The sequence below is a fragment of the Oryx dammah genome, unplaced genomic scaffold (genome assembly GCF_014754425.2).
Source record: "Oryx dammah isolate SB20612 unplaced genomic scaffold, SCBI_Odam_1.1 HiC_scaffold_10, whole genome shotgun sequence".
NCBI lineage: Eukaryota > Metazoa > Chordata > Mammalia > Artiodactyla > Bovidae > Oryx > Oryx dammah.
The window spans coordinates 51491764-51514098 of NW_024070194.1; the positions used below are offsets into that span (position 1 = coordinate 51491764).

General features: G+C 41.3%; 1 protein-coding gene across 1 annotated transcript in view; it reads left to right on the top strand.

Annotated features, from left to right (window-relative positions):
- Positions 1-469: 469 nt before the first annotated feature.
- Positions 470-22335, top strand: part of ST8SIA6 (ST8 alpha-N-acetyl-neuraminide alpha-2,8-sialyltransferase 6) — a 135967-nt gene continuing 114101 nt past the window's right edge. The window contains exons 1-2 of the mRNA XM_040248962.1: positions 470-570; positions 1034-1132. Coding sequence (XP_040104896.1) covers positions 470-570; positions 1034-1132 — 200 coding nt within the window. The remainder of the gene's footprint in view (positions 571-1033; positions 1133-22335) is intronic.

The following is a 22335-nucleotide window of genomic DNA, read 5'->3' on the forward strand; positions in this document are numbered from 1 at the left end:
GCACAAAAGTTGGAGCCCAATCAGCGAGGCGTCCAGCTCCCGAGCCCCAACCTTCAGGTGACCCCGCGCGGCGGCGGCAGAAGCAGCGGCGGCGGCGGCGGCGACCAGCGCCCGCAGCAGCTCGGAGCGCCTTCGGGAGAAGAGGAGGCGAGCCGGGCGGCGCTTTACCGCCAGCCCATCACCGGGCGCCGACAGCGATCCAGGCTGGGCGGGAGCCGGGGGAAAGCTGGGACGTGGCTGCCACCTCCGCCCGCAGACGCCGGGCGGGCCGGGCCGGTGGCGCCTGAGAGTGCGGGCCCGCGGCGCGCGCCCCCGCCGCCCCTCCGCGCCGCCCTGAACGCTGGAGGTGTGTGTGGCTGCGGCCGCGGCGGCTGCGGCGGCAGCGGCGGGAGCCGCGAGTCGGGGCCGCCCGGGCTGTGCTTCGCCGGGGCAGCAGCGGCGGTGGCGGCGACCGCGCTGGTGGTTCAGGATGCGGCCGGGGGGCGCACTGTTCGCCCTGCTCGCCAGCTTGCTGCTGCTGCTGCTGCTTCGCCTGCTCTGGTGCTGGACCGACGCGCCCGCCCGTTCCAGGTACCCACTCGCCCGCCGCGCTCGGGCCGCCCCGCGTGCCGCGCACCCGGGGACCCTAGCCGCTCCGCTGCTCCTCTCGGGCGCGCAGACTTTGGCTGGCTGCGAGGAGTCGACGGGCAGCGGCGGCCTGGGGGTGGGGTGGGACGGGGGAGTCCGGGAGGCAGCGCAGGATGAGTGGGAGGTGTCGCAGGGGCGACCTAGCACCGACTGGACACCGACTAGGGCGGAGGGGAACCGGCCAGGGTGGCGAGGGAGCTGCGGGACCGGACCTGCCGTCGGGTCACCCGAGCTCTCCCTTCTTTCTCTTCCTTCCCGCCCTGAGCCTCTTCAAACTCGGGGATTGGGAAGCTGCGCCGCGAGCCAGGGCGCGCTAGCTAGGATGCCCTGGCCGCCTGGCTGCGAGCGCGATGCCGAGCCCGGCTGCCAACTGCTCCTCAACTTAGTTTTCTTCACGGTTGTGCAGGTTCTTGGTGGAAGAAAGCAGGGAGGCCACCCACAGCAGCCCCGCTGCTCCGAGGAAGCTCCGGAGCTCGGCGACTCTGCCCCCGCGCACGGGGAACAGGTACTGGCGGCTCGGGGATGGGGCGCGGCTGCTCCCGCAGGACTCGCTTGGGAGTTGTCTGCTTGGGACCACACGATTGTGTGGATTTGTGTGTGTGTGTGTGAGAGAGAGAGAGACACACACAGAGAGAGAAAGGATGCGTGTGCATACACGCGCGTGTAACTATCACACTCGCTCAACCTCCCCTGTAAAGCCTGTCCCTCCATGTGGATGTTCATCGAACGAAGGGAGATATGAAAACAGCTGCACTTTTAAAAATGGGTGCCGTGTTCCCCTCGCGATAATGGTGTGTCGAAAACCCGGAGAAGCAGCTCAACCTGTCTGTTGAGGGATTTGGTTGGTTTGCTTTCTCTTTTCCTGCTTTCAAGATTCACGTTTGGGAGCATAGAATTTTGTGCTCAGTGTTGGCAATGTTTTTGTCCTTAGTGAATGGAGACATCTTTTTTTAACCCCTTTTCACTCTTAGAAGTATATATCCATGTGCAATGATTATTTGAATTTTATCGTGGTTTTTTTGCCTATTATAAAAGTAATCCATTCTTAGTGCAGATAGCTAGATGATATGAGAAATGTATTTAAAAATATTCACTCAGAGTTCCACCATACAGAGATCACATTAAGGTTTTGGTCTATATTCTTCCAGTAGTTTTTCTCATGTACACACATTTTTGAAGTATACTTAAGATTGTATATTGTATTTTGTTCTGCCTTTTTTCCCTAAAAAATCATATACATATGCATGTCATTTATTTTTTTGCAAAGCATTGCTGTTAATTGTTGCATAATTTATCATATGAATGTGCCATAATCTGTTTTTTAGTCATTTAGATTGGTTTCTGTTTTGTTGGCTATTAATAATTCTATGAAGTACATCCCTGTATGTAAATCTATATATTCATTTTCAGTTCTTCAGGATGGACTGATACAAACTGAATGCCTGGGTCATTTAGTATGTGCATTTTAGGTTCTAAGTATTAATACATTTGGCCAGTTGCTTCCTGGATGAGTTGAATCAGTTTACATTTTCACCAGCAGACTACCCTGCTTTGAGCCTCAGCCTTGCTAGTAATTTGGGGGCAATTTTGTATACTGTCTCTTTTCCTCTGTGTATCTCTTGTGAATGCCTTTTCCTCTATGTATGCTTCTGTATATCCTTGCCTCCCAGACCATCTTAATATTCTGATTAGGTGACTTAAGGTTTCCATGTGCGCTTTGCAGGCAGTGCTAGTGGTAAAGAACCCGCCTGCCAATGCAGGAGACATAAGAGTTGCAGGTTTGGTCCCTGGGTTGGGAAGGTCTCCTGGAGGCGGGCATGGCAACCCAACCCAGTATTCTTGCCTGGAGAATCCCATGGACAGAGGAGCCAGGTGGGCTACGGTCCATAGGGTTGCAAAGCGCTGGATGTGACCTAAGTGACTTAGCACAGACACCAGCACTTGCAAGGTTCCCGGGTCATTCTGCATGACCATCAGATGGCTCTGGGGAGCCAGGAAGAAATCTCTGAATTGCAGAACAGCACTGTTTCCTGCAGCCCTCCTATTTGAAGTTTCACAGCATATCAGAGGTACTAAAAAATCCTGTAGTAACAAAGCTTTAAAGAAAAATATTGGCCTTTAGTTTTATTTGTTGAAGGGTTGCATATTATAGGTAGCAGTTTTCCAGTGAATTGGGGAGCATTTTCCAAGTCCTATTAGAGTTATACATTCTGGCATTGTCCCTTGAGATAAGTTAGAAAGAATGTACTAATTAAATCATCTGGTCATAGTCCTTTTTTGAGGTAATTCTTTGATGAATTTTTCAGCTTCTGTTGAAGTACTTCTTTTCTGCCTGGCATACTTCTTGAGCTAATATAGGTAATTCATATTTTTTTCGGAATGTGGTCCATTCTATTAAAATTTTAAAATTGGTACCGTTCTGTTGTATTTTTAAAAACCTGTCTTTTGATCTGTTTTATATCATCTTTATCACTTATGATTCATTATTTATGTGGCAGGGATACAAATTTTAATCCATAATACTTGGTTATGTAGAGAAGTTGTAATTTCTTGATTTTTTTCTGTAGCTGATCAGATCTCCCATGAACCCCAACTGTAGATAATATATACAAGTAATAATATAGTAATACTAAAAGCAATCAGGATAGCCAGCACTTATTGAACTCTTATTATAGACACCGATCTTAAGTATTGCTTGGTCAAGAAATTTGTGTTGGAAAACATCAACAAACTTTTTGGCCAGTCCAGTACTTTATGTTTATTAGCTCACTTAATCTTTAAAGAAATGCTGAGAAAAACTCTTATAATCCCTATTTTGTAGGTGAGTGCCGACTTAAAAAAATGCACATGAGAGTTGCAACTTAAGCTTTATTTGGGGCAATATGAGGACTGCAGCCCAAGAGACAGCACCTCAGATTGCTCTGAGAAACTGCTTCAAAGAGATGGGGCCGGGGGAGGACAGTATATATGTGATTTTGGTAAAGCACATGCAATCAAGCACGTTTATTTTTTAGAAAGTTTCTGCTGGTCCCATGAAGCTTCTGCTAGTCATGAGAAACAGTTGTCACCATCAAGGATTAGTGTTTTTATATATATGAAAAGATACAAGAATTGGGCTCATAAAATCAGCTCTTGAGAATATCTGTTTGAAGACCTGTCCTGCCGGTCTCCTGGAAGCACAGAGTGCCTCATTCCTGCTCTCCACCCTGAACTCCTTCAGGGTGTGTTGGAGGTCACCAGCTCCAGCAGCACATGATTTAATCCTTGTAGAGGTAGGTGGCAAGCACCTATGGCAAATGCCAATTTGTGGTCAACATGAGGAAGCTGAGGTGCAGGGAGACAGAATAAACGGCCCAAAGTCAGAGTTGACAAACAGGCCATGTGGATCTGGAGCCCCACACTTAATCACCCTGCTGTGTAGTCTTTCACAGGTGCTGGGCAAGAGTGTGTGTGTGTGTGTGTGTGTGTGTGTGTGTGTGTGTGTCCAGGTTAAAGCTTAGTCAGGTGTGCCAACTTAAGCAACTCTTTCTGGTATGATTATTCTCTCTGGGAGCAAACTCAGATTATTTTCACTAACCTATCTTCTCATTTTAAACTGTTTATTTAATTATTTTCTTTATATGGCTACCCTGGCTCTGATTGCAGAATGTGGGATCTTTAGTTGCAGCATGTGGGATCTAGTTCTGTGACTAGGGGTGGAATCCGGGCATGTTGCACTGGAAGCTTGGAGTCTTAGCTACTGGACCACTAGGGAAGTCCCTTCACCATCTCTTGTTACTTTAAGATGATACCCCAATCTAAGGGGGAAAGGGCGGTAAAGAATCTGCTTGTAATGCAGGAGACCCTGGTTCAATTCCTGGGTCAGGAAGATACTCTAAAAGAGGGATAGGCTGCCCACTCCAGTGTTCTTGGGTTTCCCTGGTGGCTCAGCTGGTAAAGAATCCACCTGCAATATGGGAGACCTGGGTTCGCTCCCTGGGTTGGGAAGATCCCCTAGGGAAGGAAAAGGCTACCCACTCCAGTATTCTGGCCTGGAGAATTCCATGGACTGTATAGTGCATGGGGTTGCAAAGAGTCAGACATGACTGAGCGACTTTCAAAAAAAGTGGGGGGAGATGGGCCGAGGTGGTGTGGTGATAGAGTTAAGAGGTGGGTTTCATGATCAGAGTATCCTTTGACTCTGTTCTCCAAGGGGATGTTGTCCATTTCCCATCTGCTGGCTGAGTACTCTGATGATAGCCTGTGATGAAAGCTGCAGTTCGTGGTTCATTCTTTTCAGGCATTTCACCTCCTGGTACTCTCCACTGTCTTGGCTTCGCCTGAGCTCCTATGAATGCTACATTTCAGGAATCCAGTGAAGATTCTGTTTTAGTTCCAATCCTCAGTTGTACTATGCAACGTTTGCTATGATGCTGGCTCACCCAGCTCTGGCTGGCTAGCTCCAGCCAGTCTTCCCACTATTTGGGGGCCCATCTGGAGAAGGAAATGGCAACCCACTCCAGTATTCTTGTCTGGAGAATCCCATGGACAGAGGAGCCTGGCAAGCTACAGTCTATGGGGTTGCAAGAGTCAGACACAACTTAGCAACTAAACCACCACCACCTAAAAATACAAGGACCAAAGTTGTCTCAGGAAAAACTAAGTATCAGGATCTACCTCTTCTTGCCCCACAAAGTGGATGTGACCCTACTTTAATTTCAGGATGGAAGAGTGCCAAAGAAGTGATCTATTCCAGAATCCTAATTAGGGGAGGAGACAAAGCTCTATCTACCCTTCTTGTTACCCTCCCTGTTCTCTCTCCAAGCCAAGGCTCTCTTTTTCCTTTCTTTCTCCTCTTTCCATCTTTGCTGTAGGCTGGAAAGTGCTGTCTTCCCCTACATAGTATTGTCTTTCTCTTTTCCTGACGCATACCTGCAGGTCTGTCTCAAACCTAAGCTCAAGGGTGAATTGTGGGGACTAGGAGTGAAAAAAAAAATTGGGAAAGCTCCAGAAGCTGAGTCTTCCAGGTAAGGTGGTTAATATATAAAAAGACATAATGGGAGGAATGTAGGAAATCTTTTCTTGGGACTATAGCAAATCCTATTTTGTGCAAAGCTGAATATTACCTTATTCTTTCTCTTTGTATCCTTTTAGGAAAAAGTCTATATCTCTTTGTAGTCCCCCAAAGAGTGTTTCAAAATAGTAGGGAAAAGTCATATCAAAGTCAGAAAGACAAAGGAGAAAAATATACTAATAATTTTCAAAATATGACCCTATCACAATGGATTCTTTCTCTTTCTAATAAACTTTGTCAGCATGTGTCATTGGTTTGTTTTTTTAGACAACCAGCTCTTGGATTTATTTCTCAATTCTGATCTATTTCCATGTTCTGTTTCCTTTGTGGAGTTTTGTTTTCTTTGTGTTATTTTTATCTTTTAAAATATCATTCCTTTTTTTTCCAATTTACTATTTTGAAATGAATGCTTCATTTATGGATCTTTCCTTTTTTTCATTGTAACAAACATATTTACTACTATGAATTTTCCTTTGAATGCAGCTTTGCGTCTGTTCTTTAAGTTTGGATCCTTACTGTTTCTGGGTTTTAAAACTATATTCTAAGTTGTTTCTAGTTACATTAGAACATTTAAATTTTACCTCCACAGTTATTTAGGAGAGTACTCTCCCCCGCCCCCCACCCTACCTCACCACCCAGAGGAGCAATTTTAACTTCCTTCAAGAACTTTTCCTTTGCATTCACAATTAGTTGTTTGGTGCAAAAAACCTGTTAACCTGTCTTTTGGGAGAGTAGTTTTACATTTCCAAGTGATTGGAATTTTTTTCTTAAATATTAATTTAATATGTGTTCTTAAATAATATTAGTTTCATTTTTGATTATTAAAGAAGCCAAATAAAACCCTGCCAAAATGTTACAAGTGAGCTCCCAAATATTCAATCATTAGAAATGAGAGATTGGATTATTATCATTAGAAATGAGAGATTGGATACTATGTAGGGGAAGACAGCACTTTCCAGCCTACAGCAAAGATGGAAAGAGGAGAAAGAAAGGAAAAAGAGAGCCTTGGCTTGGAGAGAGAACAGGGAGGGTAACAAGAAGGGTAGATAGAGCTTTGTCTCCTCCCCTAATTAGGATTCTGGAATAGATCACTTCTTTGGCACTCTTCCATCCTGAAATTAAAGTAGGGTCACATCCACTTTGTGGGGCAAGAAGAGGTAGATCCTGATACTTAGTTTTTCCTGAGAAATGTGACATTGATGACGTGGCCAGAACAAGTGTATATAACTGTCTGGCTTGAAATTCCAGGGTTCCTTCATGGGAACTATTTAGGTCCCAGTTGTGGTTTGGCATCTTTTAGTGGCAGTGTCCGTATTTTTGGCTTTAATATCCGTGCTGGTGATCAGGATCCTGTGACTGGCTAAGACTTTCTGGATAGAAGCCACTATTACTGGCCTATCTGGGAGGATTAGTCTGTGAATCCTCCAGTAATGTGGGGACCCCACTTCCACTTATCTACTTTCCTAGAGAGGTCTTTCTTTCTACTCCCTGTGACTCTTTCTCCCTGCAGTAGAACTTGACTTGTCCCTGTTTGAGAACTGGGGTTCAGTAAAGGACAGACATCAAAGGTCAGTTGTGTTATATCCCAGTTCTTATTGTTGTAGGAGCATTACTGCAGAGATTTTATTGTATGGTTTTAGATATGTACACCAGAGAGAAAAACTGCTTGTCATTTCAGTGTAATAAAGATGCTAGGTTCATATTTTCAATAACTTGATATGCACATAACTAGTAATTTTGTTGTGCATATTTTGGTATGAATTAGTAACTTTTTAAACAACATCTAAACTTTTCTTCATGTCATTAGTATTCATTGGCAATGTAATTTTTAGAGCATGGTGTTTGAAAATATGCATGTACTGTAATTTATTTATTCTTCCCTTTTGTATATTTCAGTTATTTATTATTTTTTATTTGATGTATATTTTAATATGAAATTAGAGTACACATCAGTTTATAGCCTCTAAATTTATAGCCTTACATGCTACATTGATTATTCAGATGAATTCCTAAAAGTGAAGTTCAGCTCAGTTCAGTCACTCAGTTGTGTCTGACTCTTTGCGACCCCATGAATCGCAGCATGCCAGGCCTCCCTGTTTATCACCAACTCCCGGAGTTCACTCAGACTCACGTCCATCGAGTCAGTGATGCCATCCAGCCATCTCATCCTCTGTCATCTCCTTCTCCCCCTGCCCCCAGGCCCTCCCAGCATCAGGGTCTTTTCCAATGAGTCAACTCTTTGCATGAGGTGACCAAAGTATTGGAGTTTCAGCCTCAGCATCAGTCCTTCCAATGAACACCCAGGACTGGTCTTTAGGATGGACTGGTTGGATCTCCTTGCAGTCCAAGGGACTCGCAAGAGTCTTCTCCAGCGCCACAGTTCAAAAGTGAAGAGACTTAACCAAAGAACATGTGAAAATGTTGTGTTGCTATCTGTCCAATAACAATAGTTGTTCCAGTTTATTCTCATGTAAGCAGTATATGAGAATGAACATTGTCTCAAATTCTTGCCAATTCTGTGTATTAGCATTTCTTTTCACTTTTTCTAATTTCATACTCAGGAGATAGTATTTCACTGATGTCTTAATATATATTTATTTATTTACCATTGTGTTTAATTTTTAAGGTACTTGTTGACCATTTACTTCCTCTTATTTTTTCTTATTAAATTTTTAAATTGAAGTATAACTGAGTTACAGTGTTGTGCCAATCTCTGCTGTATAGCAAAGTGACTCAGTTTTACACATATATACTTTCTTATTAAAATATTCTTTTCCATTATGTTTTATCCTAGAAAACTGGATATAGTTCCCTGTGCTCTACAGTAGGACCTTGTTGTTTATCCATTCTAAATGTAGTAGTTTGCATTACCAACCCCAGATTCCCAGTCCATCCTTCTCCTTCCTTCTCTCCCACTTGACAGCCGCAAGTCTGATCTCTAGGCCTGTGAGTCTGTTTCTGCTTATAGATAGATTCATTTGTGGCATATTTCAGATTTCACATACAAGTGATATCATATGGTATTGGTCTTTCTCTTTCTGACTTACTTCACTTGGTATGATAATGTCTAGTTGTATCCATGTTGCTGCAAATGACATTATTTTGTTCTTTTTTATGGTTAAGTAGTATTTCATTGTATATATGTACTGCATCTTCTTTATCCATTTATGTGTTGATAAACAGGTTGTTTCCATGTTTTGGCTTACATAGGGATGCATGTATCTTTTTGATTTAAAGTTTTATCTGGGTATATGCCCAAGAGTGGGATTGCTGGATCATAAGGTAACTCTGTTTTTAGTTTTATGAAGAACCTTTATACTATTAAATATTTTTCATAGTGGCTGCACCAACTTACATTCCCACCAACAGTGTAGGAGGGTTCTCTTTTCTCCATAACCTCTCCGTCTTCCTTTTTTAAATTGTATATCCTTGTCTATTTTACTGTCAAGATATTATAGATATTATCAAGTTACTTGTTAATTTGCAAGAGGTTTATAAATGTCACATGTATCAAACTTGCATTTATCATGCATTTAAATTGACTTTATTTCCTTAACATTTAATTATGTCTGTGGCTATTTAATCTGTAGAAGTTTTCAACCTTTGTGTATTCATATCACTTATGTCTACTTTTTATTGTGAATTCTTTTGAATTGATAAATTTATTGATAATTTATTAATATGTTTAGTTACCCACAAGATAAGTGAACATTTCTCATTTTAAAATATTTAAATCTTTTCCTCCTTCTAGAACCTTTTTTTTTTTGAAAGATCTTTTTCTTTTGTGGTGGACCATTTTTAAGGTCTTTATTGAATTTATTACTGATTGTTTCTGTTTTATGTTTTGTTTTGTTTTACTACAAGGCATGTGAGATCTTAGCTACCTGACCAGGGATTGAACCCGCACCTTCTGCACTGGAAGGTGAAGTCTTAACCTCTGGACCACCAGGGAAGTCCCTAGAACTTCTTTTGCTGCTGCTGCTGCTGCTAAGTCGCTTCAGTCGTGTCCGACTCTGTGCGACCCCATAGGTGGCAGCCCACTAGGCTCCTCCATCCCTGGGATTCTCCAGGCAAGAATACTGGAGTGGGTTTAGCATGTGGTAAAAGGGGTGGGCTTTTTATTAAGTTACTATTATTCTATTATATACTTTCTCCTTTGAAAATTACTGTTTTTTAAATTTGAATTAAATGACTGCTTACAAATCTAAAAATTCTTGTTTAGATTCTTTTTTCAGTGTTTGACATTTGTCACTGTAAATGAGTCCCTAATCATTTGATTAGTTCTTTGTTTCCCTTCCTTTCTTGCCCAGTTGACTTGTCTTTTTTTTCTTCTAATATTTTTAACTTTGGAATGTGGATAATAGTGTTTCTGAAATTTCAGATATTTAAGAATATACCTCTTATTTTTCATCTATGAGTACTAAATTATTGCATCACAACTCCACTTTTGAAAAATGTTCATCTTAAAACTTTTGTAAGACGTTCTTCTGTTTTCTGGCTGTTAGGGCTCTGAGAGAGAAAGCAAGGTAATCTTTCTTTTATTTCTTCAAAAGTAACCTGTTTGATTATATGTTTTACTGAATCCTGACAGGATTTTTTCTTAAACTGAAAAAATTTAAAAATTCACAGTGCTATGCCTTTACAGTGATCTCTTTTGATTAATTCTGTCTATAATTATTTTTAATTCACTGGCCAGGTTATTTTTAAATTAAAAAGTTTATATTATACCTTTGATTATTTGATGTGGTCTGCGTATTCTGCTTGGGCTTTCCAGGTGTTGCTAGTGGTAAAGAACCCGCCTGCCAGTGCAGGAGACACAAGAGACGTGGGTTCAATCCCTGGGTCAGGAATATCCCATGGAGAAGAAAATGGTAACCCACTCCAGTATTCTTGCCTGGAAAATTCCATGGGCAGTGGAGCTTGGTGGGCTGCAGTCCATGGGACCACAAAGAGTCAGACATGACTGAGCAACAGCAACAATAAACGTATTCTGCTTATACTTTGTGAAGAGAGTCTTCACGTTCTGTCTTCCATCACCATACCTCTTACCCACAACCCATGTTCCACGTAAACAACTTCATTTCTCTTTCTGAATTTGCTTTTCTCTTTGTCCTTTCCCTCTGCTCTCTGGGATGGCTTCTCAAATTTGTCCTCTACATTCCTTAATTATTTTTCTCTTTGTGTCAGTTCTGTCTTGCTCTTTCTAAAACAGTGTATCTGTTACATTTTTAGTCTTTATAGTTTTTTTCCTTCTTTAAGCCTGCTCCTTATTACTTTAGTTTATATTTTAGAAAGCATCTACATCGCCTTTTAAACCCCACCTTCCATTTCTTCTTTTTTTTCTTGTAATTTATTGAGAACATGGAGCAAATACTTTATAAAGATTTCTCGTGTTTATTATAGTGAATGTTTTCCCAAAGTATGATTTTTTTCTCTCCATCTTAGGAGTAATGTTCTTTGCAACCCCTAAATTAGAGAATTTTTTAGTATGGTTTATAACTTGGGAGGCTTCTTTTACATGTTAATTTATTTATTGCATGCAGTAGAACTGATGAGTTAGATATTATTCTAATTCCTATTTTTCTTTTTTTTATAAACTGAACTATAGTTGATTTATAATATTATATAAGTTTCATGTGTATAGCAAAGCGATTCAGAATCTTCAGGTTGTTTTCTAAGTTGTTACAAGATATTGAATATAGTGTACCGTGTTATACACGGTATCCTTGTTGTTTATCTATTTTATATAAAGGATATGTATCTCTTAATGCTATAGTCCTAGTTTATCCCTCTTGGGGAGCTTGATTTTAATTTCTGTATCTCCAAATGAGGAGTCCTTTCTCTGGCCTTGTGCTCAGCTGAAAGGATTCCTTAGAACTCCTAGTGGGTCCCACCAATGGCTGAAAGATCCTCCTTAGAGCATCCACTAGATGAGCAGCTGAGCCATTTAGCCCTCAAACAAATGTCTGATTTTTAAAGAAAAAACTTGAAAAACAAATCTGGCAAAATACAGGTAACATAAATTTTACTAATTTGTTTTTTTAAAATACTGGACCTTAAAGCTGTCTCTTTCTCCCCTGTCTTGACCTCAAAACACTGTCAGAAAATGCGTGATCCTAATCAACCTGGACTTGTGTGGTGTGTGGAATGGTGTGTGATGTGTGACATAGGTCCCTTGAAATCCAGAGAAGGCCAGGCTCCTGGGAGTCTCCGCATATCTGAAACCCCCTTTACACCCCAGGGTATGTCAGATGGCTGATTCCTTTTCTATCCCCTTCCATTCCTTCAGTGCTGCTTTATAATATGATGTGATATGATACGATACAATATGGTATGGAAAGGATATGATATAGTAATGATAAGGTATGATATGACATGGTATGGTATAGAATGATGTGATAAGTATGATCGTTATGATATAGTAATGAGATGATGTATATGCATGTGCTCAGTCCCTCTGTCCTGTCCGGCTCTTTGCGACCCTTTAGACTATAGCCTTCCAGGCTCTTCTGTCCATAGGATTTCACAGGCAAGAATACTGGAGTGGGTTGCCATTTCCTCCAACAGGGGATCTCGACCCAGAGATTGAACCATGTCTCCTAGGGCTCTTGCATTGGCAGGCAAGTTCTTTACCCCTGAGCTACCTGGGAAGTGCAGTAATGATGTGATATATTATGGTAATGATAAGGTATAGAATGATATGGTGTGGTATGGAATGATATGCTATGGTATGGAATAATATAGATAGTATATAATGGCAGCATAATCTCAGAGCCTGTAGAAAGATAATAGCGCATTAGCACTGGTACACCAGTATCCAGACCAGCTTCTGCTGCCTCAGGGAGCAGCCTCAGATGGCTGCTCCTTCCTGTGTGGGAGCAGCCACCTGACTTTCTGGTTGGGGCAGATTCTCCATGCCATAGATAAATAAAGAGAGACGGTGGAAGGAAGATCAAAGCCACTTTTTAATTTTTTTCCCTGGACCTGCTCTGTTTCAGGGGTGAAGATTTACATCAGCTGCTGATAATTTCTCCACGTGATGCCGTATTGCTAATAACATTTCCTCCCCAAACCTGATACATTTCTGAAACAGCTATCTGTTGCCATCAGAATGTGTGATTGTCATTGTGTGTAGGCTTGTGTACTTCGATGAGAATGTAAATAGTCTGGAAGAGGGAGAGCCAGGTACTGTTTACTCTCTACTGTCTTACACTGAAAGTTGTAATAATGTTTTATTGGACATTTTTCTGTTGTCTGTGTTCACACTGGGATCATAACTGTGAGCTTCAGAGAACTCAAGGTGAGTGTGAATTAGAGCTTTAGCTAAACATGACTGTTTTAGCTAAACATGACTCTGAAACAGCTGATTTTTCACTTTCCTACCCCTTTCATCTGCACCCCACTCTCCAAGTAGATGAAGGCTATTAAATTTTACTTTAAAAAATAATAGAATTCACTTTGGTTTCTTTCCTTTTATAAGTAGTGATACTCTGGGTCCTGATTTGGAAAATTCAGTATTTTTTTCTATTTTTTATTGGAGTATAATTGCTTTGCGATGTTGTGTTTTTGCTATTTAACAATGTGAATCAGCTATATGTATATATACCCACATAGCCTTCCTCTTGAACCTCCCTCCCACTCCTCTAGGTCATCACAGAGGCCTGAGCTCAGCTCCCTGTGCTATAGAGCAGGTTCACACTAGCTATCTATTTTACACATGGACTTCCCTGGTGGCTCAGTCGGTAAAGAATCTACCTGTAGTGCAGGAGACCTGGGTTCGATCCCTGGACTGGGAAGATCCCCTGGAGAAGGAAATGGCAGCCCACTCCAGTATTCTTTCCTGGGGAATCCCTTTGGTAGAGAAGCCTGGTGGCTACAATCCATGGGGTCACCAAGAGTTGGACCCGACTGAGTGGCTAAACCACTGCAGCATGTATCTGTCGCTGTCATTCTCTCAGTTTGTCTCATCCTCTCAGCATGTTTTAAAGTTGCCTTGAGTGTTGCTGGATTCATTTGAAATGAGACTTTAAATCTTGCCTCTTTCCCTACTTTTGCCTTTCCCTACTTGCCGATCCTACGTGCTAATTGCAGCTCTTCTTTTAAAGGTATACAGTGGGTTCTCCGCCATCTCTGCACTTCTGGTGTTCCCTGTTTGAACAGGGATTTATGGTGCTTCCCAGAAGGACACTGTTTCAGTCCCTTCATTCTCTGGTGCCTCTGTCACATCTTTGGCCTCTCTTGTCTGGTGTAAGCTGCGGGGCACAGTTGTCCAGGGAAGGTGACCCAGGGCGTCAGAACACGGCTGTAGACCCTGCCAGGCTTCTGTGGACACATCAGCATGTGGACAGCAAAGCCAGGATGAGCCTGCAAGACGTGAAGGAATGTTTTGCTCTTTCCTTTGCTTTGTAGGATATGTGGACAGGGGATCCAGAGTTCAGGAAGAAATGGTGTCTGATTGGCTCAACTCTAACTTTGGAGGTGGTTGGAGGTGGAATTTAATTTTCTGTTTCCTATCACTCCACTGCCTCCTCGACAGGGCCTCTCTTCACAAGAGGCAGGGTATTTCTTTTTATGACATCAGAAGCGACATTAGACACTTGGCAGACAATACTGTTGGCACCCGTGTGTCAAAGTAGATGCTTCCATTGCAATGTAAATCAAGGTTGCCTTAATGCTGTCTGGCCTTGTATATTAATTCACTGTGCTCTTATTAGACATTTTCCTTGAACCAACAGGCATTAGGATAAAATAACAGAAAAAAAGCCTGACTGTCTGAGGAAGGTTTTTTCCAAGGGATATAGAGAAGCACAAACATTTTGAAAGATTAGTTGCTAACAGAGGAAATATTGAGAGGTGAGACTAGGACACAGCAGAAGGGATGTAAAGAGAAGAAAAGGAAATAAAAATAAATCCTCATCTGCCAGTAGAAGCTTTTTTTTTTTAGAGCCACTAGCAGAAGCTGCTCTGTGGTTTCAGAGTGCAAAGGTTCTGAACCTCTCATTTGGGGACTGAAAAAGAGGCTCTTAAAAGAGCTATTGATGGTTTGAGTAAACTTGAGGGAAGTGTTTTTGTGTCCTGATGTCTTATTTCATGGCTTCTTTTGCTATTAAGAAGATGATTATGGCTTTAGTATATTTATCTGTACTCACTTCAGAAGTTAGCTTATCCATGGCTGTTAAATCTAGTCTATACTTTCAGATTTAAAAACCTTTCTTTTGTTCCACAAAGTACTAAGACTACATGCTGTAGTCAGTCAGTAACTTCTTGGGAACAATCATATCCACAGGCATAATTATTTCTAAAGATAATTTTATAGGGGCATAACCTGTGCTTTTGAAATTATTGAAAAATATTTTCCATTGTCTGGTTAGTTATTGTTGCTAGGTATAAAAACACTAGAATTCTCTAACATACAATTTTTAAACTGCAGTATTCAAAAAAACTAAAGTTGTAGGTTGTAAAGACCATTAATTTTGAAAATGATTCAAATCTCTCACTGGTTCTGGAATCTTAGTTGGATGTAAGTGGCATCCTTACATGCTGTCTGGAGGATATAGTCAACATTCCATATATTCTTTTTGAGATTATACCTCATTATTTCTTTACTCTGTGTGATATAATGTGTCAATCAAAAACTTTGTATCTATTAATGCCATATGTATGTGTGTGTGTGTGTGTTTGTGTGCTTCCCTGGTGACTCAGACAGTAAAGAATGTGCGTGTACTGCAGGAGATCTGGGTCGATCCCTGGGTTGGGAAGATCCCCTGGAGGAGGACATGGCAACCCAATCCAGTATTCTTGCCTGGAGAATTCCATGAACAGAGGAGCCTGGTGGGCTACAGTCTATGGGATCACAAAGAGTCAGACACAACTGAGCTGCTATGCATATATATATATATAATTTTTTTTTTTGCTGCACCATGTGGCATGAGAGATCTTAGTTACCTGACCAGGGATCGAACCTATGACCCCTGCATTGGAAGTTCAGAGTCTTAACCACTGGACCACCAGGGAAGTACCTATAGTATATATTTTATAACATATTTGCTGCTTTGATATTTCAGAAGAACACCTGTATTTTACATGTTTATATTTGTGAATGTAGCTTTACTGTTTGTACATGAAGTTTGTGGGCAAATTGTTGTGGTTTTGATTTGGGATTTATCCAACACTCCCTGTTTATTTTGTAGATACCAAAGTACTCATGTTTTCCTTGCCTGGGGAATATTATTCAGTAAGGTCTGTGCCTTGTCTGATTCTGTCACCGCAGTTATCTAGACCCCCAGTGTGTTAGGTTTTGAGTCCTTTTGTCTTGTGTCAATAGTAGTACTAGGTTTTTAAAGGTATACTTTCCTTTGTTGCATTGCAAGAGAGACACATAGGGAGTTTCACATGGTAAAACAGTAATGATAACAAAACCCGATTTGTAACTGTGTGCTTGTGTGTGAGTATATCAAATAAAATCTTGTAATTGGAGGAGGATGGATTAAAACTGGAAGGATGAAAACTCATATCTATAATCATTTCTTAAAGGGAGAACATATATTAAGAAATAATTTGAATAAGTAGACAGGAAGTCTTATGATATTTGTATTTAGGAGAATCTTTTCTAGTAAAGTATTTAGAGATTAGTGATCATTTATCTCTGCAGTTCATCACAGACCCCTGCTTCTGTAGATTCTTTTGAGAACTCTTTGTAAATTCACAGAGCATTGGAAACTTTTTATAGAAATTTAACTTTACATATATAATGATTTTAAAAGTGTATGGCCAAAGCAAAGATTTAGTGTTACTCATATTTATGGCGGGCTTCTGCTGGAAGATCCTTTTAATCAAGATGCATATTCTAAGCTAGGAGGTCTCCACATAAAAATCAATTATATAGTGTACTAACTACTCATGTATATAGACTGTAGTCTGGTTTCTTAGTAAAAGCTCTAACAATCTGAAAATATCTAGATTTTACAAAATTTTGAACAGTATAGGATTGCCTTAATTTTCCTCAAAAGTGAGATAAGACATGTATCATACTTAAAAGATTGTTTTATATCATTTTCACTATAAAACCAGTAAAAATCAGTGCAGGGGTGGTGTTTGGGGATAGTTTCAAATGTGGGACTGTTAGTGTTTTTATAAATGTAATTTACAACTCTATGAACTTTACTCAGTGTACCAAGTTCTTTAAAATGAAACTTATTGAAATTAATTAACAAGTTTCGAGGCAGGACTTCTAGATGGTAGAGTGAAGGTAGTCACTACATGCCTTTGGGTTTCTATATGCAAAAAAATGAGTTTAGACTCTTATTCACAGCACAACATACACACAAAATTAACTCAACATGGATTATAGATGTAAGTGTTAAAACCATAAGTTTTCCAGAAGAAAACGCAGAAAATTTTGGGGCCTTGGATCAAATAGAATTCTCAGATAGAACATCAGAAGTGTAATCAATAGGAGGGAAAATGGATAAATTATATTCTATCAAAATTAAAAGCTTTTGTGCGTCCACTGCTAAGAATATGAAAAAGATATGCCACAGATTGGGAGTAAATATTTATAAATCATATACCCAATAAAAGATGTGTATGCGGAATATTTCAAGAACTCTTGGGACTTCCTGGGTGGTCCAGTGGTTAAAAATCTACCTTGCAATGCTGGGGACAAGGGTTCAGTTCCTGGTTGGGGAACTAAGATCCCACATGCCTTGGGGCAATGAAGAGCGTGTGCCACAACTGCTGTGCTCATGCACTCTGGAACCCTTGCCACAACTAGGTAGTCCGTGCACCGCAACAAAAGATCCTGCATGCTACAACCAAGACCCAACACAGCCAAATAAATAAATTTTTTAGAATAAAATTTGTCTTCTTACAAGAAGACAATTTAAAAATGGACAGAAGATTTGAATAGACATTTCACCAAAGAAGATATACTGTTGATATAAATGGCCGATAAAGCATATGAAAAAAATGTTTAACTTCATTAGTCATTAGGGAAAATCAGATCACAACATCAGTGAGATCAACACCTCACACCTTTTGTGATGGTTCATCTAGTAATCCCACCATGAGGCAGGGCAGCTCCCTCCTGAACCTTATGACAGTTGTCCTTGGTGTGACCCAAGAAAGGTTTATTACACACACTGGGATGCCTTGAGGTTGGGGAAGGGAGAATGGCTCTCCAGGAAAAGCTCAGGAACAGAGAGAAAGTGAACAGAGTACATAGGAGTTTTGTAAGCTCCTTATGAGTCCACGGATAGCCCTAAAACCATGAGCCAATTTACATTTGAGGAATTATTACAAGAGTGACTAAAAGTCAGTATCTTTGGGCTCCAGGAATTGTAATTTTTTTTTATTATGAAAGCCATGAGCTTTGCCATCCTGCTGCTAAGTTACTTCAGTCGTGTCTGACTCTGTGCGACCCCACAGATGGAAGCCTACCAGGTCCACCATCCCTGGGACCCTCCAGGCAAGAACACTGGAGTGGGTTGCCATTTCCTTCTCCAATGCATGAAAGTGAAAAGTGAAAGTGAAGTCGCTCAGTCATGTCCGACTCCTTAGCGACCCCATGGACTGCAGCCCACCAGGCTCCTCCGTCCATGGGATTTTCCAGGCAAGAGTACTGGAGTGGGGTGCCATTGCCTTCTCCTGAGTCCTGTTCAAATTGCCATAGTCAAAATAATGCCATTTGCAACAATATGGATGGACCTAGAGGTTGTTGTGCTGAGTGAAGTAAGTTAGACACAGAAAGACAATCATCATACGGTATAACTTATGTGAAATCTAAAAAAGAAAAGAGGGCACGCAGAAACCCAGCTACAGAACAGAAAGAGTCACAGATGAAGAAAAAAGTTATGATTACCAGGGGATAAAGAGAGAAATAAATTGAGAGATTGAGACTGACATATACACACTACTGTATATAAAACAGATAACTACTGTAGAGCACAAGGAACTCTACTCAATACTCTGTAATGACCTATATGGGAAAAGAATCTAAAAAAGTGAGTGGATATATGTACATGTATAACTGATTCACTTTGCTGTACACCTGAAACTGACACAACATTATAAATCCAATAAATTAAAAAAAAAATAGCCATAATCCATGGAGCCAAAGCTGACATTCTACTGAAGAATATTGGTGCTGGGAGCTAATTTAAGATCTTCCTTTCTTCCTAGAAAGATGCACACAGTTGTAAAAGTGTTGAGTCTGTGTTTTATAATTGAAGATGCCTAAATGTGTGTCTGTTATACCAAAGATTGTGATGAGACCCACAAAAAGGTAGAAGGACATATGTTTCCTACAAAGAGAGATCTCTAGATAGCTAGCCTTTAGAATGATCATAATGGGGCAGGGGAGGACAGTAGGCTTTAGCAGACAGCTTTCTTAAGGAATATAGATTAGCCTGTTTTGAGAGGAAGGCCCTCATTTTCAGTAGGTCCCTTTGTTTCACCTGCCTTCATCTGGGCTCCAGCTTTGAGAAGGGATTGCAGATGGAGAGGTGTCACTAAGTGGGAAAGGGAATTCTCTTTGGGTTTAATAGATCTGTAGGTGAGTAGTGTTCCCTTTTTTGGATAGAAAGAGGAGAAGAGGGCCATAGTTATATTTTGGTAGGATGTCTTAAGACCTACAAGTCAGAAGTTCAGGGTAACTATAGCAGAAGGCAAAAGAGAGATTTATTTGGGAGACCACTATCCATTTTGTAATATCATGAGGGTGTCTTTAGTAGGTCATGATGTCACTTTATTAGAACCCTTTATTAGGACTGCTGCCAGTGAACAATAGGAAGAATGAAATTCCCAATGATGTGTGTTTTAAGACTCATGTCTACACTGGTTGAGTAGTGTGTACACCAATCAGAGTGGATAATATTTGTGGATCCAAAGGGGACGAACAAAGTTTTGCTGAGACCTACAATAGTTTATCCATTATTCAATATCAATAGATACGTATTACCAATAGATACACCCATTTGAATGCAGAGTTCCAAACAATAGCAAGGAGAGATAAGAAAATCTTCCTCAGTGATCAGTGCAAAGAAATAGAGGAAAACAACAGAATGGGAAAGACTAGAGATCTCTCCAAGAAAATTAGACATACCAAGGGAATATTTCATGCAAAGATGGGCTCAATAAAGGACAGAAATGGTATGGACCTAACAGAAGCAGAAGATATTAAGAAGAGGTGGCAAGAATACACAGAAGAACTGTACAAAAAAGATCTTCATGACCCAGATAACCATGATGGTGTGATCACTCACCTAGAGCCAGACATCCTGGAATGTGAAGTCAAGTGGGCCTTAGAAAGCATCACTACGAACAAAGCTAGTGGAGGTGATGGAATTCCAGTTGAGCTATTGCAAATCCTAAAAGATAATAACTGTTAAAGTGTTGCACTCAATATGCCAGCAAATGTGGAAAACTCAGCAGTGGCCGCAGGACTGGAAAAGGTCAGTTTTCATTCCAATCCCAAAGAAAGGCTGTGCCAAAGAATGCTCAAACTACTGCACAATTGCACTATCTCACATGCTAGTAAACTAATACTCAAAATTCTCCAAGCCAGGCTTCAGCAATACATGAACTCCTACATGTTCAAGCTGAATTTAGAAAGGGCAGAGGAACCAGACATCAAATTGCCAACATCCTTTGGATCATCAAAAAAGCAAGAGAGTTCCAGAAAAGCATCTATCTCTGCTTTATTGACTATGCCAAAGCCTTTGAGTGTGTGGATCACAATAAGCTGTGGAAAATTCTTAAAGGTGTGGGAATACCAGACCATCTACCTGCCTCCTGAGAAATCTGTATGCAGGTCAGGGAGCAACAGTTAGAACTGGACACGAAACAACAGACTGGTTCCAAATTGGGAAAGGAGTACTTCAAGGCTGTATATTGTCATGCTGCTTATTTAACTTATATGCAGAGTACATCATGAGAAATGCTGGGCTGGATGAAGCACAAGGTGGAATCAAGATTGCTGAGAGAAATATCAATAACCTCAGATATGCAGATGACACCACCCTTATGGCAGAAAGCAAAGGAGAACTAAAGAGCCTCTTGATGAAAGTGAAAGAGGAGAGTGAAAAAGTTGGCTTAAAGCTCAATATTCAGAAAACTAAGATCATGGCATCCGGCCTCATCACTTCATGACAAACAGATGGGGAAACAGTGGAAACAATGGCTGACTTTATTTTGGGGGGCTCCAAAATCACTGCAGATAGTGACTGCAGCCATGAAATTAAAAGATGGTTGCTCCTTGGAAGGAAAGTTACGACCAACCTAGACAGCATAGAGAAGGCAATGGCACCCCACTCCAGTACTCTTGCCTGGAAAATCCCATGGACAGAGGAGCCTGGTAGGCTGCAGTCCATGGGGTCGCTACAAGTCGGATCCAACTGAGTGACTTCACTTTCACTTTTCACTTTCATGCATTGGAGAAGGAAATGGCAACCCACTCCAGTGTTCTTGCCTAGAGAATCCCAGGGACAGGGGAGCCTGGTGGGCTGCCGTCTATGGGGTCGCACAGAGTTGGACACAACTGAAGTGACTTAGCAGCTTAGCAGACAGCATATTAAGAAGCAGAGACATTACTTTGCCAACAAAGGTCTGTCTAGTCAAGGCTGTGGTTTTTCCAGTAGTCATGTATGGATGTGAGAGTTGAACCATAAAGAAGGCTGAACACCGAAGAATTGATGCTTTTGAACTGTGGTGTCGGAGAAGACTCTTGAGAGTCCCTTGGACTGCAAGGAGATCCAACTAGTCCATCCTAAAGGAGATCAGTCCTGAGCGTTCATTGGAAGGACTGATGTTGAAGCTGAAACTCCAATACTGTGGCCACCTGATGCAAAGAGCTGACTCATTGGAAAAGACCCTGATGCTGGGAAAGATTGAAGGCAGGAGGAGAAGGGGACGACAGAGGATGAGATGGTTGGATGGCATCACTGACTCAGTGGACATGAATTTGGGTGAACTCCAGAATTTGGTGATGGACAGGGAAGCCTGGCATGCTGCAGTCCATGGGGTCACAAAGAGTCAGACACAACTGAGCGGCTGAACTGAACTGAACTGACAATAGTGGTGTCAGCAGTAGAATACCAGTAAGGGTAAACCCAGAGTAGGCCCCCATAAGTATTCACTGTTGTGCAGCCATAGTGATCTGTGCCTGCAAACTGGGGCAACTGGTCAATACAATCAGTTTACTAATGAGTACAGGGGCATTTGCTCCTTGGTGTGATCTCCATTGGCCATGGTGCCAGGACATAAGAGGCACAGAAATCACATTGGGAGGCCAGGGTTTTGGTTACAGCCAGTGGCATTGGGATACCAGGGTGCCTGGCCCCGTGTTTAAGAGTCCAAGAACCACAATGACCAGGACTGTAGAGCCAAAGGAATGGAGATGCTGTATGAGTTAATAAATGTGAGCAAGTGGGTCAGCTATGGCATTACAGTGAGCCTCTTCAATGGAACCTTTAGAGTGAGATGTGTCATGGGAGACCAATTATAAAATGTGGGGTCTGAGCAAGAATATATTCCCAATATTGAAGGTCCCATAGGTCACAGTCCTGAATATGAATCCATTTTGTGCCTGTTGATTAGACCAAACAGTGACCCATTAACTGCCACCAAGGAGTCTGTAAAAAATATGGATGATGAACATA